This window comes from Phaeodactylum tricornutum, chromosome 2 (genome assembly GCF_000150955.2).
Source record: "Phaeodactylum tricornutum CCAP 1055/1 chromosome 2, whole genome shotgun sequence".
In the NCBI taxonomy this organism is placed as follows: Eukaryota; Bacillariophyta; class Bacillariophyceae; order Surirellales; family Neidiaceae; genus Phaeodactylum; species Phaeodactylum tricornutum.
This window is the reverse complement of record NC_011670.1, coordinates 562,763-587,665: the sequence shown is the minus strand read 5'-3', so window position 1 is coordinate 587,665 and position 24,903 is coordinate 562,763. Positions and strand designations below refer to the sequence as shown.

Here is a 24,903-nt window from a genome sequence, read left to right as displayed (position 1 = left end):
ACAACAGCGACAGAGGGCAATTTCAGTCCCTTGAGGCGCTCAGCAAACTCGCGAAAATCGCTCGCTTTCGTATTCAGGACTTCGTCGCGATACTTTTGGCGATATTCGGAACTCTCATTGATGAGCCACCTTTGCATAGCAGCAGCACCTTTCTGATCAGGACTCAGCGCACCGTCCATGTCTCCGATTGTACCAATGATGGCTGTCGCAAGGGCCTCTGGATTATTCTCGAGCGCATCAGCAGCCGCTATCAAAGCGTCAGCAGCTGCGTCGTACACATCAATCGTCTTGTCCAGATTTGGATCGCGATAGCTGAGAAACGAAAAGTATCCCGAAAATGGGGAAAAAGTACAAAAGCCTCCATAGGCACCTCCCATCACTCTAACATGGTCCCAGAGGTAGCCCGTTCTTAAATATCGGGCCACAACTGCAGCCGAACCTGGAATGTGCTCTCCCTCGTCGTACAACAAACCAGACTTGCCAACATAGCTTACTTGGGTGGGCACGACAAAACCTTCGTCCTTGACAGGGGCGAACTCAGCCATCATATTCTTCGCATGGGGAACCCACGGATGAATTTCCTTGTAAAAGTTCTGCAGCTTTTCACCATTGGCATCCCCCGGGAGCTCTGTCAAAAACTGTTCTACACTTGGCTGAATGTCTCCGAAAACCTTTTCGTCTGCCGTGATGTCCAAAACCATGCCGCTGCGACACGTTGACTTCTCAAGAATGGTGCTCCTGATTTTCTCGAAACGTCTCAATAGCGAAGGCCAATCCTCTTCAGCCTGCTTGACTAGCTCCTTCACGGTTTGCAAGTAAGAAATCCCTGACGTAATTTCATCAATGTATCCGCCAACACGATAACGGGCCTTCATTCGGGTATTCGACACGGCATGACCAGCTCCTTGGACGCTAGACTCCAATCGAGAACGAGATTCCTTCAGCATCTCAATAACCTTTTTCTGAGAATCCAACTTCGAATCCGTCAAGATAAGATTCATGATGGAAAAGAGCTCATCCACCTTTTCGCTGGTCGCTTTCCCTTGTATCAACATCTTCGTAATCATGTGCTCGCCGTCTCCAGTTACACTTTCGTCTGATCCCTCTGGGTGTACTGCAGTTGTCAGAAGACTGACTCCAACACCGCCTGTATGGGTACCGATACGACGCGACAAAGCCACGGAGTCGTATTCACCCGCACCAGTTTGGGTCATCATTTTCGTAAATATCGGGAGCAGCGGAATGTCTTCCACAGATACACCCGAGATATCAATAGCGGTTGAAACGTAAGCAATACCACTGGTCGAGCCGAGTTCATGACGAACAACGGTGACCCCCGATTTGCTCTCGTTTTGCGTAACAGAAATAGGATATTCGGTTGTCTCTCGTTTCAAGTCAGATAGTTCAAGGCTTGGGATGGTCGCTCGCGCTTCTACAGAGTCTTCTGATGATTGGAGCCTCTTCAGCTCTTCCGTCTTGTGGATAATTTCATCAAGATCCTCTTGCGATAGCTTTGATTTAATTTCTTCCAAGCGGTCGCGTTCCTCTTTGAGAATTTCTTCTTCCAGCGTTTTGGATGGGGCCAATTCCACCGTGGTACGATGAGTATTTTCCACCAGGTATGATTGGATCATGTCCTGGAAGATTTTCGATCCTGAATCGGCAATTCTCTCCTTAAGTTCCGCCAGAGGGCGTTCGAACTTGAGGGCCTCAGTAGGAGAATTGTCGTACAACCACTTGCTCATTGATCCGAGCATGAAACTGAGCCCTTTGGGAAAAGATCCAGTGTTAAACTCACGCATTTGGAACTCAATAGTGTTCAGACTCGATGCGATGTCGTCTTCGTCAAAGCCGTCCTTTGCAATCCCAGTCAAGGTATCTACAATGAGTTTTTCAACTTCTCCCGTCTTTTCACCTTGCACTCCCTTCAGACCTACGGAAAAAGTGGCCTGCAAAAGCTCATCCGACAAACCTCCACCGGTAATGGCTTCACCGAGACCGCTTTCCATCAAAGTCTTGCGTAATTTGGAAGATGTGGTACCCATAAGTAAATGATCAAGTACCCCGAGCGTCAATTCTTCGAAAGAAGTCATGGGCTTGTCGTTCAAAAGCCAGTTTACGGTTAATAAGTGAGTCTCAGGCTGGTCCGCACCAGCAGGATACGTTTCAAATTCTTTCTTAGGCTCCATGTACGTTTTGGACTGCCACTGTATCTGGGACTTTTCTTTTGCATCCGGCAGCATATCGAATTCCTGAAGGTACTCATCCATCAATTCCAAGCGTTGGTACACATCATCGTCTCCCTAGTTGCATGCAAAAGGAAAAAGAAGCGAATGAGAACATCACTTGAAAGGCACTTTCGGCGTATTATAGATAAACGTGGGCAACGTACAGAAAAGTAAATACGGGAGTTGGACGGTGAGTAGAATTTACGATGAAACTCGCGGAATTGCTCATAGCTGAGTTCGGGAATGACGCGAGGATCGCCACCACTGTCCACACCATAGGTGTTGTCTGGAAAGATGGATCGCTGGGATGCTCGCATAAGACGGGAATCTGGCGATGAGTAAACACCTTTCATTTCGTTGTACACCACACCCTTGTATGTTAATGGTCCAGCCTTGTCCTCAAGTTCCAAATGCCATCCTTCCTGAGCGTGAACGTTTGGATCATCGATTGCTCTAGGATGGTACACAGCATCCGCATAGACGTTGATCAGATTATAGAAATCTTTGGTATTTTGGGATGCCACCACATAGCAAGTGCGATCAGGATACGTAAAGGCGTTCAGGAATGTTTGAAGCGACCCCTGAAGCAGCTGGACAAAAGGATCCTTGGTCTTGTACTTTCGAGAGCCACACAAGACGGAATGTTCTAAAATGTGCGGGACACCGGTCGAATCTTCCGGCGGTGTTCGAAAGGTAATGCCGAACACTTTATTATCGTCGTCAACTGCCACCGACAAGAGCTCCGCGCCCGATTTTTTATGACGATACAACGTGCAGTAAGCACCGTACTCATCCACCACATCTTTTTCAACAACATCGTAGGCTGGATGCGTGACTTCTAGCGCCTTGAGTAAATCTTCCTTGCTTGTTACGACTGTAGCTGCAGCCGCAGTCGTACTCTGTCGCAGGAGCGTACCGACTTTTGTAGACGGAAGGAACGTACGCGGGGCCCATCCGCCCCGGACAATAGTCGATGCTTTTGCCGTCACCGCTGCATTGCGAGACGCAGCCACGGAAAAGGCTGCGACAGAGCCACGACGAACTCCCCACGCACAAAATGCCCACATGGCAATCGTGGTAACCGTAGAACGTCTGGCAAAGAAAGTAACATGAAAACAAAGGTGAGTTATTTCTTGTTTGCCTCAAACCCAGACCATGCAGCCTATATCGAAAGAAGGTCCCTCATTACCTGCGCCTCGCCACTGCAGTGGGAAAGCACGATTTGGACTAAGCTTCCACCAACGCCATCCCTTCAGGAGATCAATCGGGACTTACTTGTCGAATCCCATGAGTTCACAGTCAGGTACGCTTGATTGTATTTCCGCTTTCCTGTGCTATCCGCTTGAAACAAGAATAGTAATGTAGGACAAATGCAAGCTTACACAGACACACCTTATTTCCGCAACAAATAATATGCCACAAACGACCCAAACCACAAGGTTGGAAAGAACGTTACTCGACACCGCACCAGCAGGAGAAGAACAGATCTGCGTCAAAACAGTACCGTGCTTCAATGGGACCACCTCATCAATCGCACGCTACAAACATGATGTGGTGTCCAGATCTTGCGACGAGCCCTGCCCCACCTGACAGTGAATTCGTCCCAGAGCGTGGCAAAATTCACATCTCTGTCACCTCGAACATTTGAATGTCCGAAAAGGATGTCTCATACGAAGATTTTCACTCTCTTCCGCGCTTCTATTTTCATTTCGAAATAGATCGATGCTTTATCAACTTTAATCTATAAAAATTAGGAGAAAATACAAAGGCGCTGAATAGTACCAGATGCAGCTCTCGCCAATACCTCCTAACCCGGATTTGAAGAACATCTTGGAGTTCCTGTTGACAGCTGGAACTTTTGTGATGTCACTGTCAGGAAACGAATTTTACGTCACTGTCAACTCCGCACGGGCGTGCCTTTTTGCGTTCCGAAAAATGGAGTGAGAATGCGTTCTCTCGCCTAGCATTACCGGAAAACACTGTTGTATATTCCATCCATCCCTTGCGTTCGCAACAAAGCGGGATCAATGATCTTTGGGATCATCGATCCATTAATATTTTGGGTTTGTTATGAAATTAGATTACAGTCATCTTTTTTTTTATAGGGTTTCCGAATAGCAAAGTATGAAGATCAATGAGTTTTTTGTTGATTGGTTTTTGTGTCTTTTCGACGGGAGAAAACTGAAATGGAAACACGGAATATCACAAATAAAAGCATTAAAAGTCCGTTTATGACTTGCCGCATTGGAGTGTGACTTGCTCACGATAGAGCGCCAATGAGTGGGTAGCGCAGGAAACTGCTATGTTGGCGACTTTTTGTGAGGATCGTCGGTTGGTGGGAGAAGCCTGCGCGTGCTGTTTTTTCACAGAACGCCCACGAGTATGATTGGTTTCGGTGATAGCATCAGCTGGTATTTTGGCTACTCGCTGGAGAGACGCAACGCTGGCTGCCATTTTTTTTGCGGTTTTAAGCTGCTTTCGGCGCTTCTTATTCGAAAGACGGCTGGGTTGGTTTCGAACAGCGTTTGTGGTAGCGATGGATGCGTTGGTCAGGTCCAAGTTGGTCTTCTTGTCAGAGAGCAACTTTGTTTGTACGTCATCACCTTTTCTGGTTTCCGGGAGAATCTCAGTTCTGAAGGGGAGCTGACTGCACATCCAATCTACCTTTTGCCGTGTCGAATCTATATGCACTCCAGATTCGGCCTGGGTGGTTTTCAAATACGATTCGCTTCGTTCAGAGCGTTCCCCTGGCTTAGGGGAAAGCTTTGGAACCAACATTGACTGGTCGAAGGAAAGGACTTGAACCCTCGCTTCAATAGAAGCCACATCTAGGTCATCGTCTTCTACGAAGTCGAGATCAGGCATGGGATACTCCGACGATGAAAAGTTGCTGTCAATGCCTTCGTCAGTTTCGTCGACCAAATCGAAAGAAGTCGTCGCAACATGATCAGAAATTTCATCTTGAAGGATTTGGAAGTCGGGGAATGAGACACAGACATTGTCTGTAGGCACAGTGACTTCTATATCGTCGCAGTAATCATAAGACTTGTCGTCGTGACCGTCGCCCTCTTCGTCGCTGTGGACAAAGACATAATCTCCGTCTTGCATACAATATGCCGTAGAATCGTACAAGGCGATGCTTTTCATCATGGTTTAGCAAAGAAAATATGTTCGAAAGAGAAGAAAGACAAGTATCGGTACTTCGCGACACAGCCGCGTCAAATTGACATGACCTGTCGAACCTTTTTTGGAAAAGAGATGCCAACGTTGTCTTCCTTGTGCTTATGTTCGTTCCTCGCTCACAGTCCAGAACAATTTCAAAATTTGATGCCTTCGCGCTTGTTTTGGAAATTCTGCTTCCGTAGGAATCTACAGAATCGATAGCAAGATTCGCGAATCGTCACGCCAGCAAAAAAAGAATTCGAGAGTGCTTCGGCAACGTGCGTGTGTCTGGCACCGTACGTCAGAATCTCACCGACAGAGAAAACGGTCAGTAGTGAAATCTAAAAATTGAAAGTTAACTGTAAAGAATGTAATAGACCTTGCTCACGTTCTCGGTTATGGAGATCGAATCCTGATCACGGACTCGACTGGAGCTGTGACCGGGAACCGAACTCATACAGTACGTTTTTTGACAGCTTTGCTTGCTGTCACAATATCTTTTGCTGTTAATAAGGAGCTGCGACATAATTATAGTGAGCAACTAAGTAGGCGAGAGAGGACGGATTACCTCGGACACTTTTATACGGTAGCTACCTCCAATATAGACATTGGAATAAGCTAATACCAAGCTAACATCAATCATAGTGCTTTCGACGGTATTTGAAGTACTCCCGCTTTGCACTCACACTGACTAACCTCTTTTCGGGAAGTATGCAAGCGGTCAATCGTCCACCGTACACGCAGCCAGTGTCGAGTCCAATAGCGTGCTCGTATTGCTGTAAGCCCCGGTCGGCGTCGTGGCCGAATAAAACCGTTTGCGGACCGTCCCAGAGACGTGCCCAGGGCCAGTTGTTGAAGAACTTTGATGTAACCGTACCGTCAGGAAGAATGCTGCGCATGTTCATCATCAGGCGAGGGTTTTGCTTTGCAAGCCTGATCCCAGAAACAAAGCCGGCGTGCACAAAAAGCGACCCAAGTTCTTTGCTAGACAAGTACCAAGGGAGACTGTTCATCCATTTCATGTCGGCCTTGCTCAAACAAGACGCAATGTGAAAATGCTCTGAGCCTACTACCGGAGGGTCTACTCCGGACTTGATAGCTTGGTGCCACCGAATTACTTCAAAGTCGTGATTACCCCTTACACCAAAAGCCCCGATTTCACGGGCCATTTGAACGACCGAAATACTGTCAGGACCCTTGCATACTAGATCGCCAAGAAAAACGACCAGATCGCCTGGTCGATAGTCGCACTGACGTAGCAAGTCTTGTAGCTCATCGATGCATCCATGGACATCACCTATCGCGATTACGCGGGGCTGCCGCTGCTTGGCACGTTCCGTGACCGCATCGACCAGCCGCAAGCCAAGCTGTCCTCGGAAAGGAGCCCGGAACGCATTTTCTTCCGAGTAGTCAAAGAAGACACCGTCGTTGCCTCCACCCAAGAATAAATCGTTCTGAGAGTAATCATTCTTATCGACTTCGAAGGTATCTCCGATTTCGTCGTTGTCTTCTGTCAACAAAACCCGTGTAGCTCCAAAAGGATAGGAAACGGGCCCGAGACCCGATACAGGTTCGTCTCCATCATCGTCTTCAAATAGACATTCTTCGACAACTCGATCTCGTACTTCCTTAGGCCATCTTTCTTCTTTCTTCGCTTCTGCGGCCAAATTCAAAATGATACTACCATTTTCAAAAGCTTGAGCCAAAGCCGCCCGAAGATTTTTTTCGATCAAACGATTTTCAGATCGGGCAATCGGCTCAGAAGTCTCCATTTGTACATCAGCAGAAACTAACGATGTTCCATCGTCGTGATCATCAAGCGTGAAATGTGTAATAGAAAAGTGAAAACCAGCCAGAGAGTTCCGCATAGCTCCACCGATGGCCTTCTCTAACACGGATTGAAAAATTTCGCCACCATCACCTCCTGATTCCAGCTCTGCGCGGGAAACTCCAATTTCAAACTCTAGTACCCCAGCATTGACAGTATAGAGAAGCCTTTGGTTGGGTGCGTTTTGATCATTAAACTGCAGAGCAACACGCTCCCTAATACTGGGAGACCACCGATATTCTTCGCTTGCGATCCTTGCCAAGGTAGAGTTCAATGTATCTTCTGAGTCGTCTGTATCCAATATAAAACGCAGAGCTTCTATCATTTTATGAAGTAATTCCGGCTTCTCGCTTTGGTGAATTACCTTTTTTGGAAATACCCCAAATTCGACCGAATACAATGAAGAATCTGGACCAGTTCCCTCGATCGTACAGTTGTAAATATCGACGTGGAACTCTCCAATTGCCTCAATGAGCACTGGATGGGTTTCAAAAGCCTTCCGCAAAACTGACTCGAAAACCTGAGTGCCTTGTCCGCCGCTTTCCAGATCGGACTTCGAGATACCAATAGGCTGTGCCATTATTTTGAATTCATTGCTGTACAAGGCCAAAGCATCGGTGTCCACAAATTCCTTTTTTGATCTCCTCGCGCCATTTTTATCCTTTCCAAATCCCTTTGCTTTAGACTGAGCATATGCTTTCGATTTTGACCTCCTCGACCTTTGCTTTCTTGAATCCTTAGCGTGTAAATCAAGCTTTGCAGCTATTCGTGGAATTCCGTCGCCGGAGCTTTTGCCGTCGTGTCGAGTATCTTTTGTGATCATAGAATCACTAGTGTCGCTGTCTTCGTGTAACCTTGACAATATATCCTTGCTAATACTTTCAGCTAATTTGTCCAAGTCCTTGCCTCCAGGAAGGTGTGCGGAGGTCTTTTTCCAGGCACTTACCTCAAAGCCTGAAATTTGCTTTGAATGCGAATCGATAATGGACTGTAAATCTGTCGGACAGACATCCCATTTCATGGCGGCATGGCAAAAGTACTCGCAAAACAAGCCTCGTTCCTTCAACGATACTTTTGGGATGCTGGCACCATGTAAAAGAGGCCCAAATTCTCGGGTATTTAAACTTATAGAAGTGGCCCAGTCAGCTGCCAATCTATCGTAACAGAGATCGACGTTTCTTTGCGGGGGGTCGGCGTTGATCGGTACACCGCCAACCAGCATCTCCATACCGCGTCGAACCATTTTTCTACCACTGCGTTTTTTTGTGGAAGACGGCTTTTTGGCCATTTCTTGCTTGCCGGGTGTTTGCGAAACGGCCCTACGATACGGGCTTTCCTCGCCATCGTCAGTTGCATTGGTCGCCTGCTCGGACCCATCAATACGTTGCGCTTGCGGTATCGAAGAGCGATAAAACAGATCCGACACAGGCAGTACTCCATCCAGCGATGTATACGATTTCCCTGCGTCTTCCGACAGCACTTTTGAGCTGGATGCAGACCTTTCGTTTGGGTTTGTTGAGAGAGCTGACGGAAACAGATCCAGAATCGACGGCAGATTCCGATGCTTGTCAGTGTTGTCACTTTCGTCAGCCTGCTCCTCCTTCGACTTCTCACGCTTCCTTGCTTCCACTCTTGAAGGAGATCGCTTCTCTTGCGAACGTCCTACAATTGGCGTTGTCCTAGAGCCACTACTCTCTTTCCCTTTGCCAAGAAATTCTTCCCACGATGATAGGCCTGTACTCAATGAATCGTCGTCACTGCCATTCGATCCCGATAGGGGTGGCGGTAGCAGTGATGAATAGGCGGCTTTCGCAGTATTGGGTACTTTCGGTGTTATTTCTCGACTCCGCTTCGAATTTTTCCACCTGCGGTCGGAAGATCTTGATTGCAAGGGCACTGTGGAAGCTTTTGGAGCGTTGTTTTTCTTTATCCTTGTCCTCTCATCCTCCTGCCGATCACTCTTAACCTTCTTTGATGGCAGTAAGCTAGCTGCTTTGGAAGTTGACTGCTTATTTGTAGAATCGTTGTTCGTGTTTGGAGTTTGGGTAGGAGCGTTTGGTTGGGAAAGGGCGGATATGGCCCGATCCTTAGAAAGCAACCGCTTCCGGCCAAGATCCTCGTTTGAATCACTTGCCGTTTCTTCATCGCTTCCCGATTTTCTTTTCCCCCTTAGTGGAATATTAGGACGTGAAGTTCTATGTAGTCTTCGTAACAAGATCATGTTGCCAGGTCGTCGAACAAGCTTTGCTGAGGGTACTCGCCAAGACGCCAATGGAGATATTTGGAATGAATGACAGATTTTATGTAAGGAACAGGAAGCAATCACTAGCAAAAATACATTTCTACGGTATCTGTACATGGTGAGCGGCATGGCATTGTTCTAGAGCTTTCATACGTGAATCTTTGCTACACTTTTAACTTCGTTTGACTGTGAAAGAAACCAACGATTGACTGTGAAAGACACCAACGACGAAGAAACTGGCAATCACCAATAAAATAAAGTATCAGCGACATGCTTTGTGCACAGAAAACCGAGACAACACATTCGATGGGCAGAGATGGCTCGTGTTCGAGAAGGAAAACAGTGAAAACTCTACGCGGGATTTTACGGACTGACGTACGGAACCTACCCTAAGATCAGTTGACCCAGGGCCACTATCCATCAAGAGCGAACTGACAATGAGAACAGAAAGAGCATAGTGGATTACCTGATAAATAAGCTGCATTTACATCGTAAGTGAAGCGCTCTCTCGAACTGTTTTGCTTTGATAATATAAAATGTTATTGTAAAAATTCATTAAATCCAATGAAACTACCCTCATCAACGTTTGGACAAGATCAAGCTCAACATCTTCGATTTTCAGAAAATCCTCATCACACCTCAAACGTTTGGAGCAGGTCAAGCTCAATGGCGTCGATTAATAAAAAATCTCGCAAGCTGGATTCATCAGACGGTGCCAACGCTTGTCCCGCCAGCGCGTGCACTTTGTTGAGGTCCAAATCATCAACACTGCAGATTCTAGTCCTTTTCCACGGATGAGGCTCTATCGAAGTGGAAGCTGCATCCGAGTCTTCAGTCATTGAAGAATCCGCGTCCGAGATGAATTCAACATACGATGGGACAGTCGGTACCGGGTGCGTGACTTTGGATCTTGACCGCATAAATGCTTTCGCCTGCTGCTGATTCCCCATTAGCAGTGATAAGGCTCGCTGGAAGGACTCCGCATCTTGGAAGCCAAGTTCCAAGGCAACTTGCTGTGATACGGTACACATAGGAGACCGCCGACTGGGACGGTCTTTGGGAATAAAAAAACAATCGTCGTTCGTGAAGGGGTTGACAACGCTGGCCGAGACCGCGCTAGCATAGTCACTTGATCGCGTCTCCAAAGAAGGAGGCAATTTTACACCTTCCGGAAGAATCAAAAGATTCTGAAATCCTTCTGTGATGAGAACTTGATCGGTTTCATTGGACGAAAGCCGGCGCCAGGTATTGTTGGCTTCAATACGGTGGACGAATGGCTGGCCGTTATGTGTCCCCGTAGGATCATGGACACCTAAGATCCACCGTGGATTGGACTTGTTCGCAGCCCTAGAGATCTTATCATCGCGGATTGCAGCGGAAATTTTGACACTGGCCTCCGTCTCCTGCAACTCCTGATAGGACCCCGTTTCGTGGTCAAATTGTACGAATCTGCGACCAACCACGTCATGGATGAAGCGAAAGATGTTGGTGGCAAATTGTGCACGTCCTTCTTTGGGAAGGCCTTTGTACATCATGACGTTGGACTTAAGAATTTCGTGGTACTCTTTGTTGGCAGGCCGTTGCGAGACGACCCCTCCGCGTCGCAAAAGGATGTCTTGGTCGGAACAGTTCATGCTTGTTTACTATTGCGGGGAAGAGATCGAATTGGGAGGATAATGCACCGACTGTGGCTTCGTGAAAAATGGCAACCTGTTTTATTTGTGAGGGAGAACATGAGTTGGCCATTTGTCGTTAGGAAATGAGGACGCATCATTCTGACACTCTTTTTTGTGGAATGGTTCTGTCGATAGCCACACCCGGATTCGTCAATAAATTCTTGAGCATCTCCTCATCGAACAAAGAGAATCTGCTATCTTGAGCGGTAAAATATTCTATGCTTCTAGACCGCGAATCATGGCCTCCGACAAAATTTGAAATACGGATAGGGAATGTCCACCGAGTGGATCCTCAAATAGCAAAGCACATGCTTTGAGGTTCGGAGGATGTTTTGCGGATGTTGTGACCGGCGTGCGCTTTTTCACAGTCCTCTGAAATCTTTTGATTAGTATAATTATTTTTCTGTGTAGGCTTTGATATTTTCCTGTCTATAAATTGGCTGTGAACCTTCTCTATCATCCATCGTCTATTGGCCTTTCGTCTGTCCCTTCACCGAAGGATTCCCGAAAGTATCATCGACGAAAAACATCCGTAGCACCCACCACAACGCATGTGCCGGATAGGCGCGTCCACGGTGATCTATAAAATTGCAATCATCAATTTCTCGGGCCTTAAACTTTTACAGTAATTACTCTCGTAGCCATGGCGTCCTCTTGTCGCTCTATTCTTCGAATCGGAGGCGCCGACGAGCTTTCTGCTCACGTCTTACAAACAGCCGTAACAGATTTCTTCGATCAACGTCTCGAGCGCAATTTCGAATTGTTTCAAGGACAATCTAATTCACAGTCAGTAGCCCCGCAAACGAGCGGACTAGACAAGGATGAGCACTGCATAACAGAAAGTCTTACTGCTAATAAAACGTCGCCAGAAGCTGTCTGCATTAATAACCGCTACTTTTCCGCCCACGTTCACTTTCGACCCATCGAACACGTGGCGGCTGCGGATGAGAAAGAAGACGGCATTGTACTGGTCTGGAACTCGACGACTTCTATGGATACGTTGTCTCCGATTCACGACCGTGCTGTTGATTACGGCGCTGGAGACCTACTACGCCTCTGTGTTTATCTCAATTCAACTTCTCCGTCTAGAGAAGTTGTTTCCGAACAGGCCTATGCCGATCGGGTCTTGTTTTGCCTGGATCGTGGATACGAGTACGTATCAGTGAATCTAAACGAGACGCAGGTGGGTCACAACGATCGTGATAAGGAAGGCTTTGCCCGTGTTGTAGAAGCACTGGAAACTACAATGTGGTCATCTGCTGTCATGGCCAAGACGACGCAGCGCCGTTTGCAAACGTCCCTCGACCAAACACGCGACAGTGTTGTAGGTTCCTTTCCCGATACAAAAGAGAACCACACCGATCCAACGAGCGTAGACGAATCATCTTATTCAGCGTACGAACCTCCAAATCCTGATTTGCTAACACCACTTGCGGTTCGGGACGATCCAGAAGGAGCCGAAAGGGAAGATAGAGCAAAACAATCATTGCTTTCCACAATACCGGCTTTGTCTGCTACAGCCAAACAGCACACCGGCGAGACCAACTTCGAGGCAGAAAAGACGATGAATGACTTGGAGAATGCTCTACGAGACGCCGCTCGGATCCGGGAAATTTCCCAGAAGGGAGCCATGTCCGACGCCGAGCGTAGGCAACGGGCTGGCGATGCTGCACTTATCTTGATGAATTTGATGGGACAATTTGACGATAGCGAAGAGGAGGATGACAACAGTAGTAATTGTGAACTATGACTCTGTGAACTGCACGGATTCACAGCTACTCTTACTCAAGAAAGAATCTCCGCTACAAATGAGGGCAAAGCCTTATTCACTTGACGAAACTCCTTCCTACGGATAGGGAAAAAGTATTTGAGTGCCCCGGCAGTACTAGTAGATTCTGAGTGTAACAACTATGACATGTATTACAATCCAAGAAGAGTCCGCACATAAAAACCAAACTTCCCTAACTTTTCTGTTGATTTCCAAAAGGACTTGTTTGCAACACAGTTGAGGAAGTGCGTTGGAGCCGCGCCGTTTCACCTAACAAGCTGCCCAAATGTGGTCATTGCCTGCAAACAACCAGACAACTCCTTCATCAGCAATAATCTTCACATTGCTCGCATGGAAGCATAGAAGCTTTTCTATTACTTTCAACTCCTCAATGGCCAATTAACATGATCAACAACCAAGTCAACGTTGGTATACTCTACAGTAGCTGCATAGGGTTGCTACATAAGATGTGTTTGCAAAATCAGAGACCTGGGGTTCCCATACTTACATTCCATTGGTTCTAAACTTGTCGGAAGCTGTGTTGTGATGGGACTTTCAGACGACACACTACAAATATCACTATTGCTCTAGTCTGACCTGCGTGGGGACGATTTGTAGGTTGTGGGGCGCAGCCACAGATTATGTCGCTTCCTGCGACATGTCGCGTCACACATCATTTCATCACTTGACTCAGAATGACTGTAGATTTGGAGGGCGCTTCGAGCGCAATAAAATCTTTGGGACAATTGATGTTGAGGACACTGCAAGCGACGTATCAGCTTGAAGGGGATTCTTTTCAACTTTATACGTAACAATGGTGGGAACGGATAGGGAAAGTTCGACGATACCTCTAACAGCTTGTTGAATTGGACTACGTGTCCTGTATGAGCGGAGACGGTAGTTGTGTGCGTGTTCCGATGGAAAGGGATCAACCGCAACGGCAACCGGAAACGGGTAAGTTTCGCTTTGTTACCAAACCATGATTATGTCCCGATGCTAGTTCACTTTGAACATCCCGAAAGGGATTTTGTTCTTACCGGATCCGTATTCACACTCGAAAGGGTATTCCTCTTACGGGTCCGGCGAATCGCTGGGGGAAGATAAATATCGTCATTCACAGCCCAATGGTTGTATTCACCACGCCGAAAGGGTCCTTATTTGGCGCAAACACTTTTAATTTGCACTCGAATACTTCCACTCATTTTTGTGTCCTTGTGGGACTATCGCAGGTACAACTTAAGAAACGCCAGAGCCTCCTTGCGCCCGATCGGTAGAAATTTGCTGAATTGAGGCGTCCATCTGGAATAACGAATGAATCTTTTATGAAAGCGATGCTCGCTCAGTTTTGCTGAAGAACGCTCCTTTGGAATCTAATGACTATTCTGGTAACAACTCCTCCATTCGTAGGGTGGCTTTGAGTTTGGCCCGTCAGAACGACAATAGATCTCTAGCGGACCAAGCTCATTTGAATTGCTTCGTTAAACTTCAGCCAGATGCGGAAGGCCGCACATTTTATAGTAAACAAAACTGTGTTTTATAAATATAAGAACAAAAGCACCCACGCCGACAACCGCAGCAGGATTTTATAATATCAAGCAGCGGCGGAGCTAACCTCAATCGTTCTGCTTCGCTTACGTGGAGGAGCTCTGCGGTGCGCAGGTCCAACTTCTCGAGCTTCCAATGAGTCCGCTTCTCCAAAAAATAGAGCAAATGAGCGTGCTCTTCTGGATGCCTCTCTTGATACATTTGCTAACATTTCTGCATTGAAATGGCCTTGACAATGCTGCCGAGCCTGTTCCTCTAAAACCATCGTTCGTGTTGCAATCACGTCCTTGCGACGGAAGCAACAGTAGTCTCTGGATGAGAACCGCTCTAAGCCCCTTCGACCGTCGTTGTGAGAGCACCATTGGTGTAAGTCTTGATCAGGAGTAGAAGGTGATAGCTTGACCAGAGCTTTGTAGTCAGACTTGAGCATAAGACTGGTTTTTCTATGGGCCATCGTCAGACAAGTCTCTTCTACTCGTTTGCTTCTTCGGAGGATTGTGCTAAATCCTTTCGCTCGCGATTTTATCTGAAGGAGCTCATCGGAACTGAACCACTTGGTTAAAATGTCGTGGCATGTGTAGTACTCTGCATCGGGATTCATTATAGTGGGGTCCGTTCTGAATGTCACCCTCATCGTAGGCTCCGACTCCATTGCGTCTAGCTCATATTTCAGGGGACATGTGAAGTTATCATTGCTGAAGGTCTGATATTGTTGGTCGAGCACACTGAAAGGAGCCATTGTCGTGGCCTTGTAAAGAGACTTTTGTGCCGAAATGTTCGTCTCAGACAATTTTGCTTGGCAAATATTGGGGGAAACACTGGAAGAAAATTGATGGGCTAGTGGTACGGTCACTAGTCACGGAAAACGAAGAGGCCGTAGTAGATAGTGATTGGGGGTCATTCCAAACCAGTAAACGCCACTGGTTGTGGTGAGAATCACGAATTGAGATGCAAGTGATTCCCCAAAGGAAACACTAGAGGGCTGGCTACCTTGAGAAACAGAAGTCCCGAAGAGCCCAATCAACTTTCTCAAGAAAGTCATTCTATTACTGTTTTTAGCCAACACGAGATGGAGAGGTTAATTGTTTCAAGAAAAGTTGACATGAAAGGGACACAACTATATTGAAATTTTTATATCAAGAGCACTGAAAAAAGGTTCGATATCTGCTATGTGCATGCATTCTAAACCCTGCGAAAGATCATTATAATCTTTATATGTAAATGAAGCCGACCCAATATTGCCTTAATTTGCTCTTGATACAAATCCGAAGTATTCTGTCTTGGTGGTCACGAGTGGACTGATAAAAGGTTCGGTGTCTACTAACTGTAAGTGCATTCAGATCATTAAAATCTTTGGAGGTAAATGAAGCCGAGACCCAATATTGCCTTACTGTTAATTTGCTCTTGATACAAATCCGAAGTATTCTGTCTTGGTGGTCACGAGTGGAGCCGAAGAACATATAAATAATAGTCACGTACGAAAGTATATTGTTATTACTTCTAAAGTGTCATCGACATTCGACACCAATTACATTTCCTCGACTGATCAACGATCAGAAGAAAAACTCGTGAAAACGATCCAATGGAACCATCAACATGTTCGTGATTTGTAGCTTCAATATTCCGTCTCCTAATCTTTTAAACATCAGGGCTAAATGGCAGTTCTTCATGCTCTTATCTGGCTTAGTGGGAAATCTGATCCCAACGGAACTTATCAAACTGTCAGGCTATTTTGAGACTTTGTACAGTGACGAAAAAGGCTCTCACATTCCACCACTGTTAACTGGGTGCGATGATGTGATAAAGAGCCGATATTGCCGGTTTGCGCTCGAGTGGAAGTAAGTGGAATGTCTTTGAGATCGTGAAACGATCTCGAAGACACCATCCGTCCGTCACCTGACAGAATACCGCTGCAGATACGAATCTCAATCAAACACACTATAGGATAACGCCATCAAAACATTTATAGAGTCATCGCCCTTTTCAATGTCTCTGTGGCTGCTCTTGATTCAGTCCCGACCACCGCAATTTTATCAGCGAAAGCATGTTTCCAAATGATGGGGTACTACACTGGAGAACTGCAATCAATTTGTTAGACAACTTAGTTGTTTGGGAATGGGTCCAACCTATATTGCAATAGGCACATCTTGAAATTTTACATACAATCCAGAAAAGTTCAGTGTCGCATCACGTCTACACTGCGAACAAGATTTCAAATAAAGGTCATTGAGGGTACCAATTTCCTGACTCTTTTGTTCTACTATGCCGACATTTTGAGATTTTGGAAGTATCTTAATGCGATAAACCCAGATGCAGCCTTCCATTCAACTGCCAGTACCCAGACAACCCTTCATGTGGCAGCTTGCTTTTCATTCTCTAGAAGCTCATGTCAAAGAAAAAAGGGAAAATCCACAATTATGGGATGAGCAGGGGTGAAAATAACTCTATTTGGGAAAATTGAATCCGTTTTAAGTATTCAAATTCAAGCGGAACACAGCATCTAACAGTAAGAATACTGCTATATTAATATGAATCTATATCCTACATAGAAGCATGACCATTGTATGCAGTGCTTTGCGGCGTAACCCAGTGAAATGGCAGGGGGGTCAATGTTTGGCAGTGAACAAAGTGTAGATCTAATAGACAATTCTGATATTGTGTTCTTTTGTTCACTGGCTTGATTGCTTTACTCGGAGACCAAGCTCACATACCGGAACGTTTTACGCACCCAAAACCACGTAAGTTTTCGACGGTGTTTTGTCGGGAGAATGAGTCCAGTGGATAGGTATTTACCTTCTTCTAGCTGACAAACTTCCTCTTACATCTGTTGGCTTGGTCTGACCTTCATGGCTGGATTAGGATTGCGACCGGCATTTGCTTGTTCAAACCAAATACAATTTCGAAAGAATGATGTAAGCAAGCTTTTGCACCACGCTGGCTTGTGTGCATTACACTACTTGCATGTCTCCCCTCTCAGTGAAGTCTCTTTCAACTCAGAGTTGCGTCTGTCTGTCTTTACAGATACTATCTCATCTTTCGGATTGGTGCACTGTCGCCAAATTTTAAGACTGATTGTCGGATACTTAGTGCAATGTGTCGTCGCGACAAAATCCATTATCAAGCAGGTCACTGCTTTATAAGAGGTTAATCGTGCCATCGAGTTCTACGCCACATGGATTCCTCAAGATTCTTTTTCGCGGCACTCCATTGAAGTTTCCGCGACTGACTTCCAACCAAACCCGTTATCAAGCTTGACCCGAGAGAAATCCGTATCCTCTTCCGGCACCATTCGAGGCATCTCTTTTCTCTCCGGTCAACACCCTCCAGCCTCCAAGTGTGGGCAGCATATTGCCATTCCAAAAGACCGTGAGTAGAGCATCTGACTGTCCTCGAGCCCAGATTAAACATATTAGTTCTGCTAGTGAAAGGCTTTCGTTCTCATCGTGATTCTCTCGTTTTTTCATCTTAACAGGGGCCGCAGAATTAGAATGTCCGAAATGAACACCGATGATGTTCCTACGATGACGGCTGTCACAGCGGAACTTATGGAAGAGGGTCAGCTCCATGACGTGCACCAACATGAAACTCACGACGATAATACCATTCCGGTGGTCATCGCAGAAGCTCCTGAAGCCACCGCCGTCGAATCCTCTTCCATTCATCATGCAGAGGGACACGTCGTGCTAACGGTCGAAGATCTACAACCCATTGCGTTCCAAATTCCAAACCCGGTGGCGATCACTACCTATCCTGCGGGAAGCCGTGCCGAGTTTATTAGCGCGACCATCATGAAGCGATCCGTAGGTGACCAGCTTGGAATGGCGATTCGGGAGGGCGACGGACCCGGTCAGCTCGTGATCTCCAGTCTGCGCGGAGACGGTGTCCTACAAAACTCTCCGCTGCGCGTGGGCGACACGATTCTCAGCATCAACGGAAAAAACTGTACAGATATGACTCAAGATACCGCAGCAACCTACTTGCGTCAAGCCGAAGGGACGTTGACGATTGTCGCGCACAACTCTGGCGCCAATCGTTCACCCAATTTGATCGAAACCATGGTCGAGAAGCCTACGCCTGAATCTACCGTAGGAATCGGGATTGGACGAAACACACGCGGTAATTTGGAAGTATCAAAAGTGATTGCGTCGGGGCTATTTGCGCATTCCCTTCTGAATGTAGGAGACCGCGTGATTGCGGTCAATCAGGTTCCCTGCCAACGTGTGGAACCATCCGTCGCCATTGGACTCATTCGTGCCGCTCCGCGGTACATAACAATTGTGACGGAGACGCAGCATTCAACAGGCATGGTATTGACCTCGGATGAGACTGGGGTGAACCATGCAGCACCGGAAATGCTGCTGAGCTCGCACGCGTGTGTTTGCACTTGGATGATTATCATGTCCTTGCTGATTATTGGAATTGCCATTACGAGGGCCAACAAAAGTTAAAGAATTCATTCTTTCTACAAATGGATTAATACACTAGATAGGTCTTTGCGAAAAGCCGGCTACCTGAATGTTGCCGGACACGGGTGGCCAAAGTATTAATGTTGTGTACTGCTAGATTGACTAAGCTAAAGAATATTGATGAAAAGGTTAGATTCATACATCGCTTTTCAGATGTTAGCCTGACAAAACTTCGATTAGCGCTCCACACGGTTCTCATAGTCAACGCGATCACTTCGGTCCCTACCAAAATGTGATGTTCGAGAGTATCCACGTGAGACGCTGTCATACCTCGTCAGTATTTCCAGTCGCGTACTAAATAAGTCAACGTCAGGCTGAATTTGATTCATGTTCGGAAACTTCAAGTGACGTAGTGAACGTTTGAATGAAGATTTCAGTCCAGCGCAGGAAGGAAGTGTTCGTGGTAACGGCTCCAACGGTTTCTTCGACTTTCCAAGACTGGTTCGATTCTCATCCAATCAGGAAGGAGAGCGGCGTAGAAGGAGGTGAGTAAGATTGCTACGCTGCGTTTCTAACGATCGCTCACCGCGAACGGAACTTCACATTCGGCCCGAGCTCACTGTCACTCCAACCACCTTATTTTACCTTACTGTTTCATAACGTTAATCAGTACGCTATTTTCAGAACCCTTCCAACGTTTGATCATGACAACTGTACAGCTTGGCAACTGCGCGTGCCGTTCATCCAACACAGATTATGCGGCTCTCACCGATGAAACATGGCTAACGGGATCAAAGATTGTGCATTTGAGCGAAGATGCGCTGATTGAGACCGACGGAGCCGATAGTTCCGACGACGAAGACATCTTCAACCTTGAGCGGGCGTATCACGACGATCCCGACGGTGATCTCCCCACCGCAACCGCGTCTGCCTTGACAGAATCCCTAATACCAGGCTCACAGACTCGTGATCGCTCGTATACTTTCCATTTAGAAACCGGCGTTGCGTATTCCCGTGCCGAGTTTCTCTTTGCCCGCATTCGAAAATCCTCTCCGTCCGAAAAAGTTGGTCTCCGGTTCAAGCCGGTAGGCAACAACAGTGGAGTCGTCATATCATGGATTGATCCCAATGGGCTGTTTGCCAAGTCAAACCTTTGCGTCGGTGATCGAGTTCTATCCGTCAACGGCAAGGCTATGCTCCTAGCCAAAGCAACCAAAGTAGCCCAGGCAGTAGCGATGGCACCGCGTTGGGTGGACATCATTGTCCGTCACAAGGGCGGTGATCCGCACATTGTTTCCACCAGTATACAGCGATCCAGCGGTATCTCAAAGTTCGGCGTGGCTCTCAAGACCAAACGCGGTGCTCTGGTGGTGTCGCGCATCAACGGTGGCGGCGTCTTTGCCCAGAGTCTGCTGCAACCCGGACACCGGTGTTTGAGTATCAACGATCTCCCCTGCGACGGAGGCTGGCAACTAAAAGAAGCTGCCAAATGGATTAGTATGTCAAGGGAATTCTGTACAATCGTCTCGCGTCCGCAAGCGGAATCCGCCGTGGTGCTCGCGTGTGAAGCGCAACGCACCTTGTGGACGACGTTGGCCTTGGGGTTCGGCGTCTTGGCCGGTGCCGCCAGTGCCGTCCAGTCTTTGGGATAATCCATTTCAACTTGCATAAGGCATTGTCCAAAATTGCATTTTATAAATTAGAGAGGCGCATGGATGAAGTATTGTATTTTGGAACACCTGTTTGTGTAGTATGGGTGCTTTCGCCAATATTAGCTTTAACAAAAGTTGACCACGACTCTCTCCTTGCATGTAGAGAGCGAGGACGTTTGTACGGCACCCTTTATTACAATACTTTTCGCTTGCTATTCTTATCGGTTTCTATTCCCAATGTATTGCGGTGTTTACGCCTTTTTATCCAGACGCTCTGTCCATCCTCTCGACTTGGTTCTTTTCTAAGCGCGCAAACGGGATTGGGCCACATCCTTTTGCAAACGGCGCTGGATCGTCGCCACATCGGTACTGGGATCGACGTACTGTTGCGTGATCACGGCACCGACCGGTTCCTCGATCTTGCAATTCTTGCCGTCTTCACTACAGGGAAAGTTCTGGGTCGTGAAGGACCCGGGCGTCGCCCAGGCCACCTCGCCTTCAATGCCCAAAAGATTCTTGCCGGCTTCGATGCGCATAAATCCCATTTCGCCCCAGTACTGTCCCCAGCTGTTGCGTACAATCCAGTAGAGTTTGCCCGTGTCTTCATCGGTGCCCCATCCGGTGATACTGACAATGTGGTTGGTCCGTTGGGAATGCCCGTCTTCACCAAAGACGCCGCCGGCGTACTCGACAATGGGTTCGGCATTAATGGTGGCGGCCACCGGTCCGCGCACGTACAATTCCGTCTGAATCTTGTGCACGACAAAGTCGTCGAGATCGATCAAACCGTATTCGGCCACGGTGGCGTTGGGAAAGTAATCAATCCGGGAGCACGCTCCGCCCATCCCGGCAAAAGTATCGCAGGTCCGGCAGGTATTGTCCGGCGTGCAGGAAGTATCGAGCTGCGGACAAAAGCCTTCGGTCGATTCTTCACTGCAGGCCAGGTAGCTCATGCAGGTATCGTAGGGCACGTAGCCGACTTGCTGAATGAACTCGTAGGTGGAGGTGTGGTACCCGCCGTGACAGGAACCGGCCAGACCACCCCCACAATTGAGAATATACTGGATGGAAAGATTGATATCATCGCCTTGTCCCAGCCGCGCAATCTTGATTCGATCGGCGAGGGCGGACAGTGCCCCGTGCGCCCAACACGAGCCGCAGTACTGCGGAATGTGCTGATTCAACGAATGGGTCAGGTAGGAAACGCCGTTCACGTTGGCCCAGGAGAAATTGTCCGGCAAGGAAGAAGCCTCGGACAGATACGTGTGCGGGAGTGGGGATGCGTAATTGTTGTGGACCGCATCGGGGCGGATCTGTAGCGTGAGAAAGATCGTGAGAAAACTTGTGTGTGTGTGTGTGTGAAGCGAAACATGCAACGGGAGTCCGGTTGCGACGACAGGATTGGTCAGGATTTTACAGCGATCCAACAATCCAACCCATCCAACGTGCATCGTCACTCACGGTTCCCGCAAAAGTACACAATTCTTCGTACGATCCATCACTCTCGGGGCCGTCAGACTCGTGTCAATGGAACGGAACATACCGGAAAACGTACCTGAATTTCGGAACGGTAAGTGCCTTCGACTCCCGCAATAGCAGCTACCCAAACGATGGTGGGGAATGCAAGGAAGGAAAGCTTCATCTTGTGGTTATAGTCGTGACGGGAAAGGCAAACGAACCGGGAGGACAATGGGAGAATCGCCAGCAGAATTTGTGTGTGTGTGTGTTGGGTTCGTTCGAGAACAACGACCAAGATCCCGAGCATTTTGGGGGGGCATCACGAGCGCGTGTCTCTCTCTACTAGTAGACGTTATAATTATTGCACGGGGCACGGAACTACTGTGCTTTTGACAGCGCAGCACCGTAGTACCGGGATCATCTAACTGTAGACAACAAGGCACGAACCAATTTTGACACCCTCGAGATGACTGGATTTTCCGCCACCCTAAACCTGACTGATATTTGAAATTATTGAAATATTGAATAATTTTCAAACTATACTCCAGTGAGCGCTGTGGCTTGAGGGGTAACCAACCGCGCGTGGGTATGACGAACTAACCAACGTCCCTGCTTCCCGAAACCGGATCGGCAGTACTGCAATGAATCCGAACTGGGATATTATAGTAGCCAATCCAAAGGTACCATGTTTCACACGTCAGGGTCCGACCCGTGTCGTCGGAACTTCCGATCCGAAATTTGGGACCAGGACAATTCCAGTCCCGACAGACATTGGGTAGTGAGATTCCCCTTTCTACGGTGTGCGTGCCGTGCCGATCCGGCACGGGGAAAACGGATCGGATTCGCGTTCGCGTTGGGACGATTTTTTTGGGTTCCGTGCGTTTGTGCGCGAGGTGTGAGAAAGTGTGTGCATATATAGACAAAACTTGGACCGTTTCCCACAATAAACACTACACCGGTACCTTACACGAGCGCCTTGGAATAGAATACCGACACATTCCACACATTCTTGCTATTCGACGCTTCCACCTTGGACTCTAGGGGTGTGTGTGTGTGGGTCGACAGGTACTCCCACTCGTGAACGCGTACGCGATCGGAGGGAGGGTGTTTGACGCCATTGGACGTTCCCCCCAGAATTGCGTGGAACGTCTTTCGTTGGTGTTCGTCAAAGATGCGTAGTCTTTCCATGCCGGAGAATTTGCACGAGCTCGCGTCAACTCTGCAAAGCGTCGAACGAGATTGGCAGCAACAAACAACAACAAGAACTGCACGTACCATGCCAACCCAAAATGCCAATGGACGGTGGGTCCTCGTCTCTGTATCCACGCGTGTTTAGTACACCGAATCTGTCCGACGAATGGTGCGAACGTGATTGGCGTGTAGTGGCGTGCTTGGGTACGCCTCGCACCGAACGGAGTCACAGTGATGCCGAAAACGAATCACCCCCGCCGGATGGGAACCGCAACAACGGCCCCACCCACGTAGAGGACAAAGTCGGCAGTGATGCTCGCCAGCGACGCTTCGACCACTTCACCCTGGCGACCGCGAAATCCTATCATCCACCCGGAATGGTTCAGGATAGAAACATTGGCGAAATTATTCTCCCGCCGATACTGCAAGCACACACCACTGGGCTGTCCCTTGGTGCTGGCGGCAACCGCAATAACAATCAGAACAATATTTTTTACCCAAAACACGTTCTCCGACGGTCGTCTCCGCCAGGATCGTGGTCTCCGACGGCCACTACCGCTACCAGCAGTGACACCTTTCACGTGCTTCCCGCCGCGGTTCCCGAAGAAGCCGCATCGGAATTGGAGTATAGTACTGCCCGTCCCGACGAGAATTTACCAACGGAGAATTCTCTACCGAGTGAACCTTTGGGCGCACGAAGTCACGAGCAGAGACAACAGGCCGCGCAGCAAGTCGTCAACGAATTGTTGGGGATGCTCGTCGTTCCCAATGTTTGGAGCCACGTTGCAACTCCCCCTCACACTGCCGGGCTCCATGCCCACAAGCCGTCACCGCCACCACCGGTCACGACTTCGCCCATGCGCACTTCCCGGTCTCCATCACCACAACGACGACCCATTTTTAGTCCCCTGGTACACAAACACGCTAGCGAAAACAGTTTTGATGTGTCCACCGTCGGAATGGACGACGAGGAAGATGGTGTCTCGGTGGGAGTGGAGGGTCACTTTGCCCGTCTCACCACGAACGACCGAGCCCTGTCGCTGCCCACTAAATCATACACGGCGACGGCCAATTTACCCCGCAAACCCTCCTTGAAGCGCGTTTCTTCCATTCCCTGTTGCAAGCCGCAAAACCAGTTCGGTAGCGTCCCCTCCGATCTGGACGGACCGGATCTGAAACGCACCGTCAGTTTCGGCACACTCGAAACCCGCGAGTTTTCGATCGAGCTGTCCGATCACCCGAGTTGCTCGTACGGGCCTCCGATTCAGTTGGGTTGGGACTACCACGATCAGGAAACGCGCAACGTGGACGAGTACGAAACATCCCGCGTGCCGCGCCGGCACGTCTCGGATATGATCCTCTCCTACAACGTCCGACGGTATCTGTTGTTGAAACGTGCCGGCTACACGCCGGCGGAACTGCGCGACGCCATGCGGCAAGTCGACAAGGTCAAGCGCGAACGTATCCTGACGGACCTCTTCTGGCCCGTGGCCGGTCTCGACGAAACGTTGGAAGAAGTCGTGCTGCGGATCAAACAAGTCTTTGGACACGGCGAGGAATCTTTGCAATTTTAGAACGAGCGTGAGGCCGCGAATTTTGGAATCCCTTGTTGGAAAATCCAATTTTTTTCAATAATACAAATTTTTTAAGAGGATGATCCCACCAATACTGTGTGATACCTGGCATAGTCGAGAGGCATGTCTTGAGCGCGTTGGGGACCTCGGGAGCTCAGTGTCGGAGATTGGTG

General features: G+C 48.1%; 9 protein-coding genes across 9 annotated transcripts; 4 read left to right on the top strand and 5 right to left on the bottom strand.

The window, feature by feature from the left end:
• Positions 1-2: 2 nt before the first annotated feature.
• PHATRDRAFT_232 (predicted protein) lies at positions 3-3,049 on the bottom strand (the record flags this gene model as incomplete). Its single annotated transcript, XM_002177610.1, has 2 exons — positions 3-2,303; positions 2,393-3,049. Coding segments are annotated over 2 exons (2,958 nt in total), but the record flags the coding sequence as incomplete, so codon positions are not given.
• Positions 3,050-4,457: 1,408 nt separating this feature from the next.
• On the bottom strand, positions 4,458-5,498 carry PHATRDRAFT_43483 (predicted protein; the record flags this gene model as incomplete). The annotated part of the gene is made up of 1 exon (XM_002177609.1): positions 4,458-5,498. The coding sequence occupies exon 1, from the start codon at positions 5,376-5,378 to the stop codon at positions 4,458-4,460; it is 921 nt and encodes a 306-aa protein (XP_002177645.1). The 5' UTR covers positions 5,379-5,498.
• Positions 5,499-5,545: 47 nt separating this feature from the next.
• Positions 5,546-9,439, bottom strand: PHATRDRAFT_43482 (predicted protein; the record flags this gene model as incomplete). The annotated part of the gene is made up of 3 exons (XM_002177608.1): positions 5,546-5,731; positions 5,779-5,907; positions 6,077-9,439. The coding sequence occupies 3 exons, from the start codon at positions 9,437-9,439 to the stop codon at positions 5,546-5,548; spliced, it is 3,678 nt and encodes a 1,225-aa protein (XP_002177644.1).
• Positions 9,440-9,995: 556 nt separating this feature from the next.
• PHATRDRAFT_43481 (predicted protein) lies at positions 9,996-11,574 on the bottom strand. Its single transcript, XM_002177607.1, has one exon. The coding sequence runs from the start codon at positions 11,092-11,094 to the stop codon at positions 10,093-10,095; it is 1,002 nt and encodes a 333-aa protein (XP_002177643.1). The 5' UTR covers positions 11,095-11,574; the 3' UTR covers positions 9,996-10,092.
• A 179-nt stretch (positions 11,575-11,753) lies between these two features.
• On the top strand, positions 11,754-12,886 carry PHATRDRAFT_43480 (predicted protein; the record flags this gene model as incomplete). Its single annotated transcript, XM_002177928.1, has 1 exon — positions 11,754-12,886. Exon 1 carries the CDS (start codon positions 11,780-11,782, stop codon positions 12,884-12,886), a length of 1,107 nt encoding a protein of 368 aa, XP_002177964.1. The 5' UTR covers positions 11,754-11,779.
• Positions 12,887-17,749: 4,863 nt separating this feature from the next.
• Positions 17,750-18,470, top strand: PHATRDRAFT_43479 (predicted protein; the record flags this gene model as incomplete). The annotated part of the gene is made up of 2 exons (XM_002177927.1): positions 17,750-17,815; positions 17,922-18,470. A coding segment is annotated over exon 2 (531 nt), but the record flags the coding sequence as incomplete, so codon positions are not given.
• Positions 18,471-19,470: 1,000 nt separating this feature from the next.
• On the top strand, positions 19,471-20,648 carry PHATRDRAFT_43478 (predicted protein). The gene has a single exon (XM_002177926.1). The coding sequence runs from the start codon at positions 19,560-19,562 to the stop codon at positions 20,505-20,507; it is 948 nt and encodes a 315-aa protein (XP_002177962.1). The 5' UTR covers positions 19,471-19,559; the 3' UTR covers positions 20,508-20,648.
• A 332-nt stretch (positions 20,649-20,980) lies between these two features.
• On the bottom strand, positions 20,981-21,748 carry PHATRDRAFT_4936 (predicted protein; the record flags this gene model as incomplete). Its single annotated transcript, XM_002177606.1, has 1 exon — positions 20,981-21,748. A coding segment is annotated over one exon (768 nt), but the record flags the coding sequence as incomplete, so codon positions are not given.
• A 1,506-nt stretch (positions 21,749-23,254) lies between these two features.
• PHATRDRAFT_32692 (predicted protein) lies at positions 23,255-24,730 on the top strand (the record flags this gene model as incomplete). Its single annotated transcript, XM_002177925.1, has 1 exon — positions 23,255-24,730. The coding sequence occupies one exon, from the start codon at positions 23,255-23,257 to the stop codon at positions 24,728-24,730; it is 1,476 nt and encodes a 491-aa protein (XP_002177961.1).
• Between the last annotated feature and the right edge of the window lie 173 nt (positions 24,731-24,903).

Coding starts and splice junctions, on each gene's coding strand:
- PHATRDRAFT_43481 (XM_002177607.1), bottom strand. CDS start 11,094: ATGAACTGTTCCGACCAAGACATCCTTTTGCGACGCGGAGGGGTCGTC.
- PHATRDRAFT_43478 (XM_002177926.1), top strand. CDS start 19,560: ATGACAACTGTACAGCTTGGCAACTGCGCGTGCCGTTCATCCAACACA.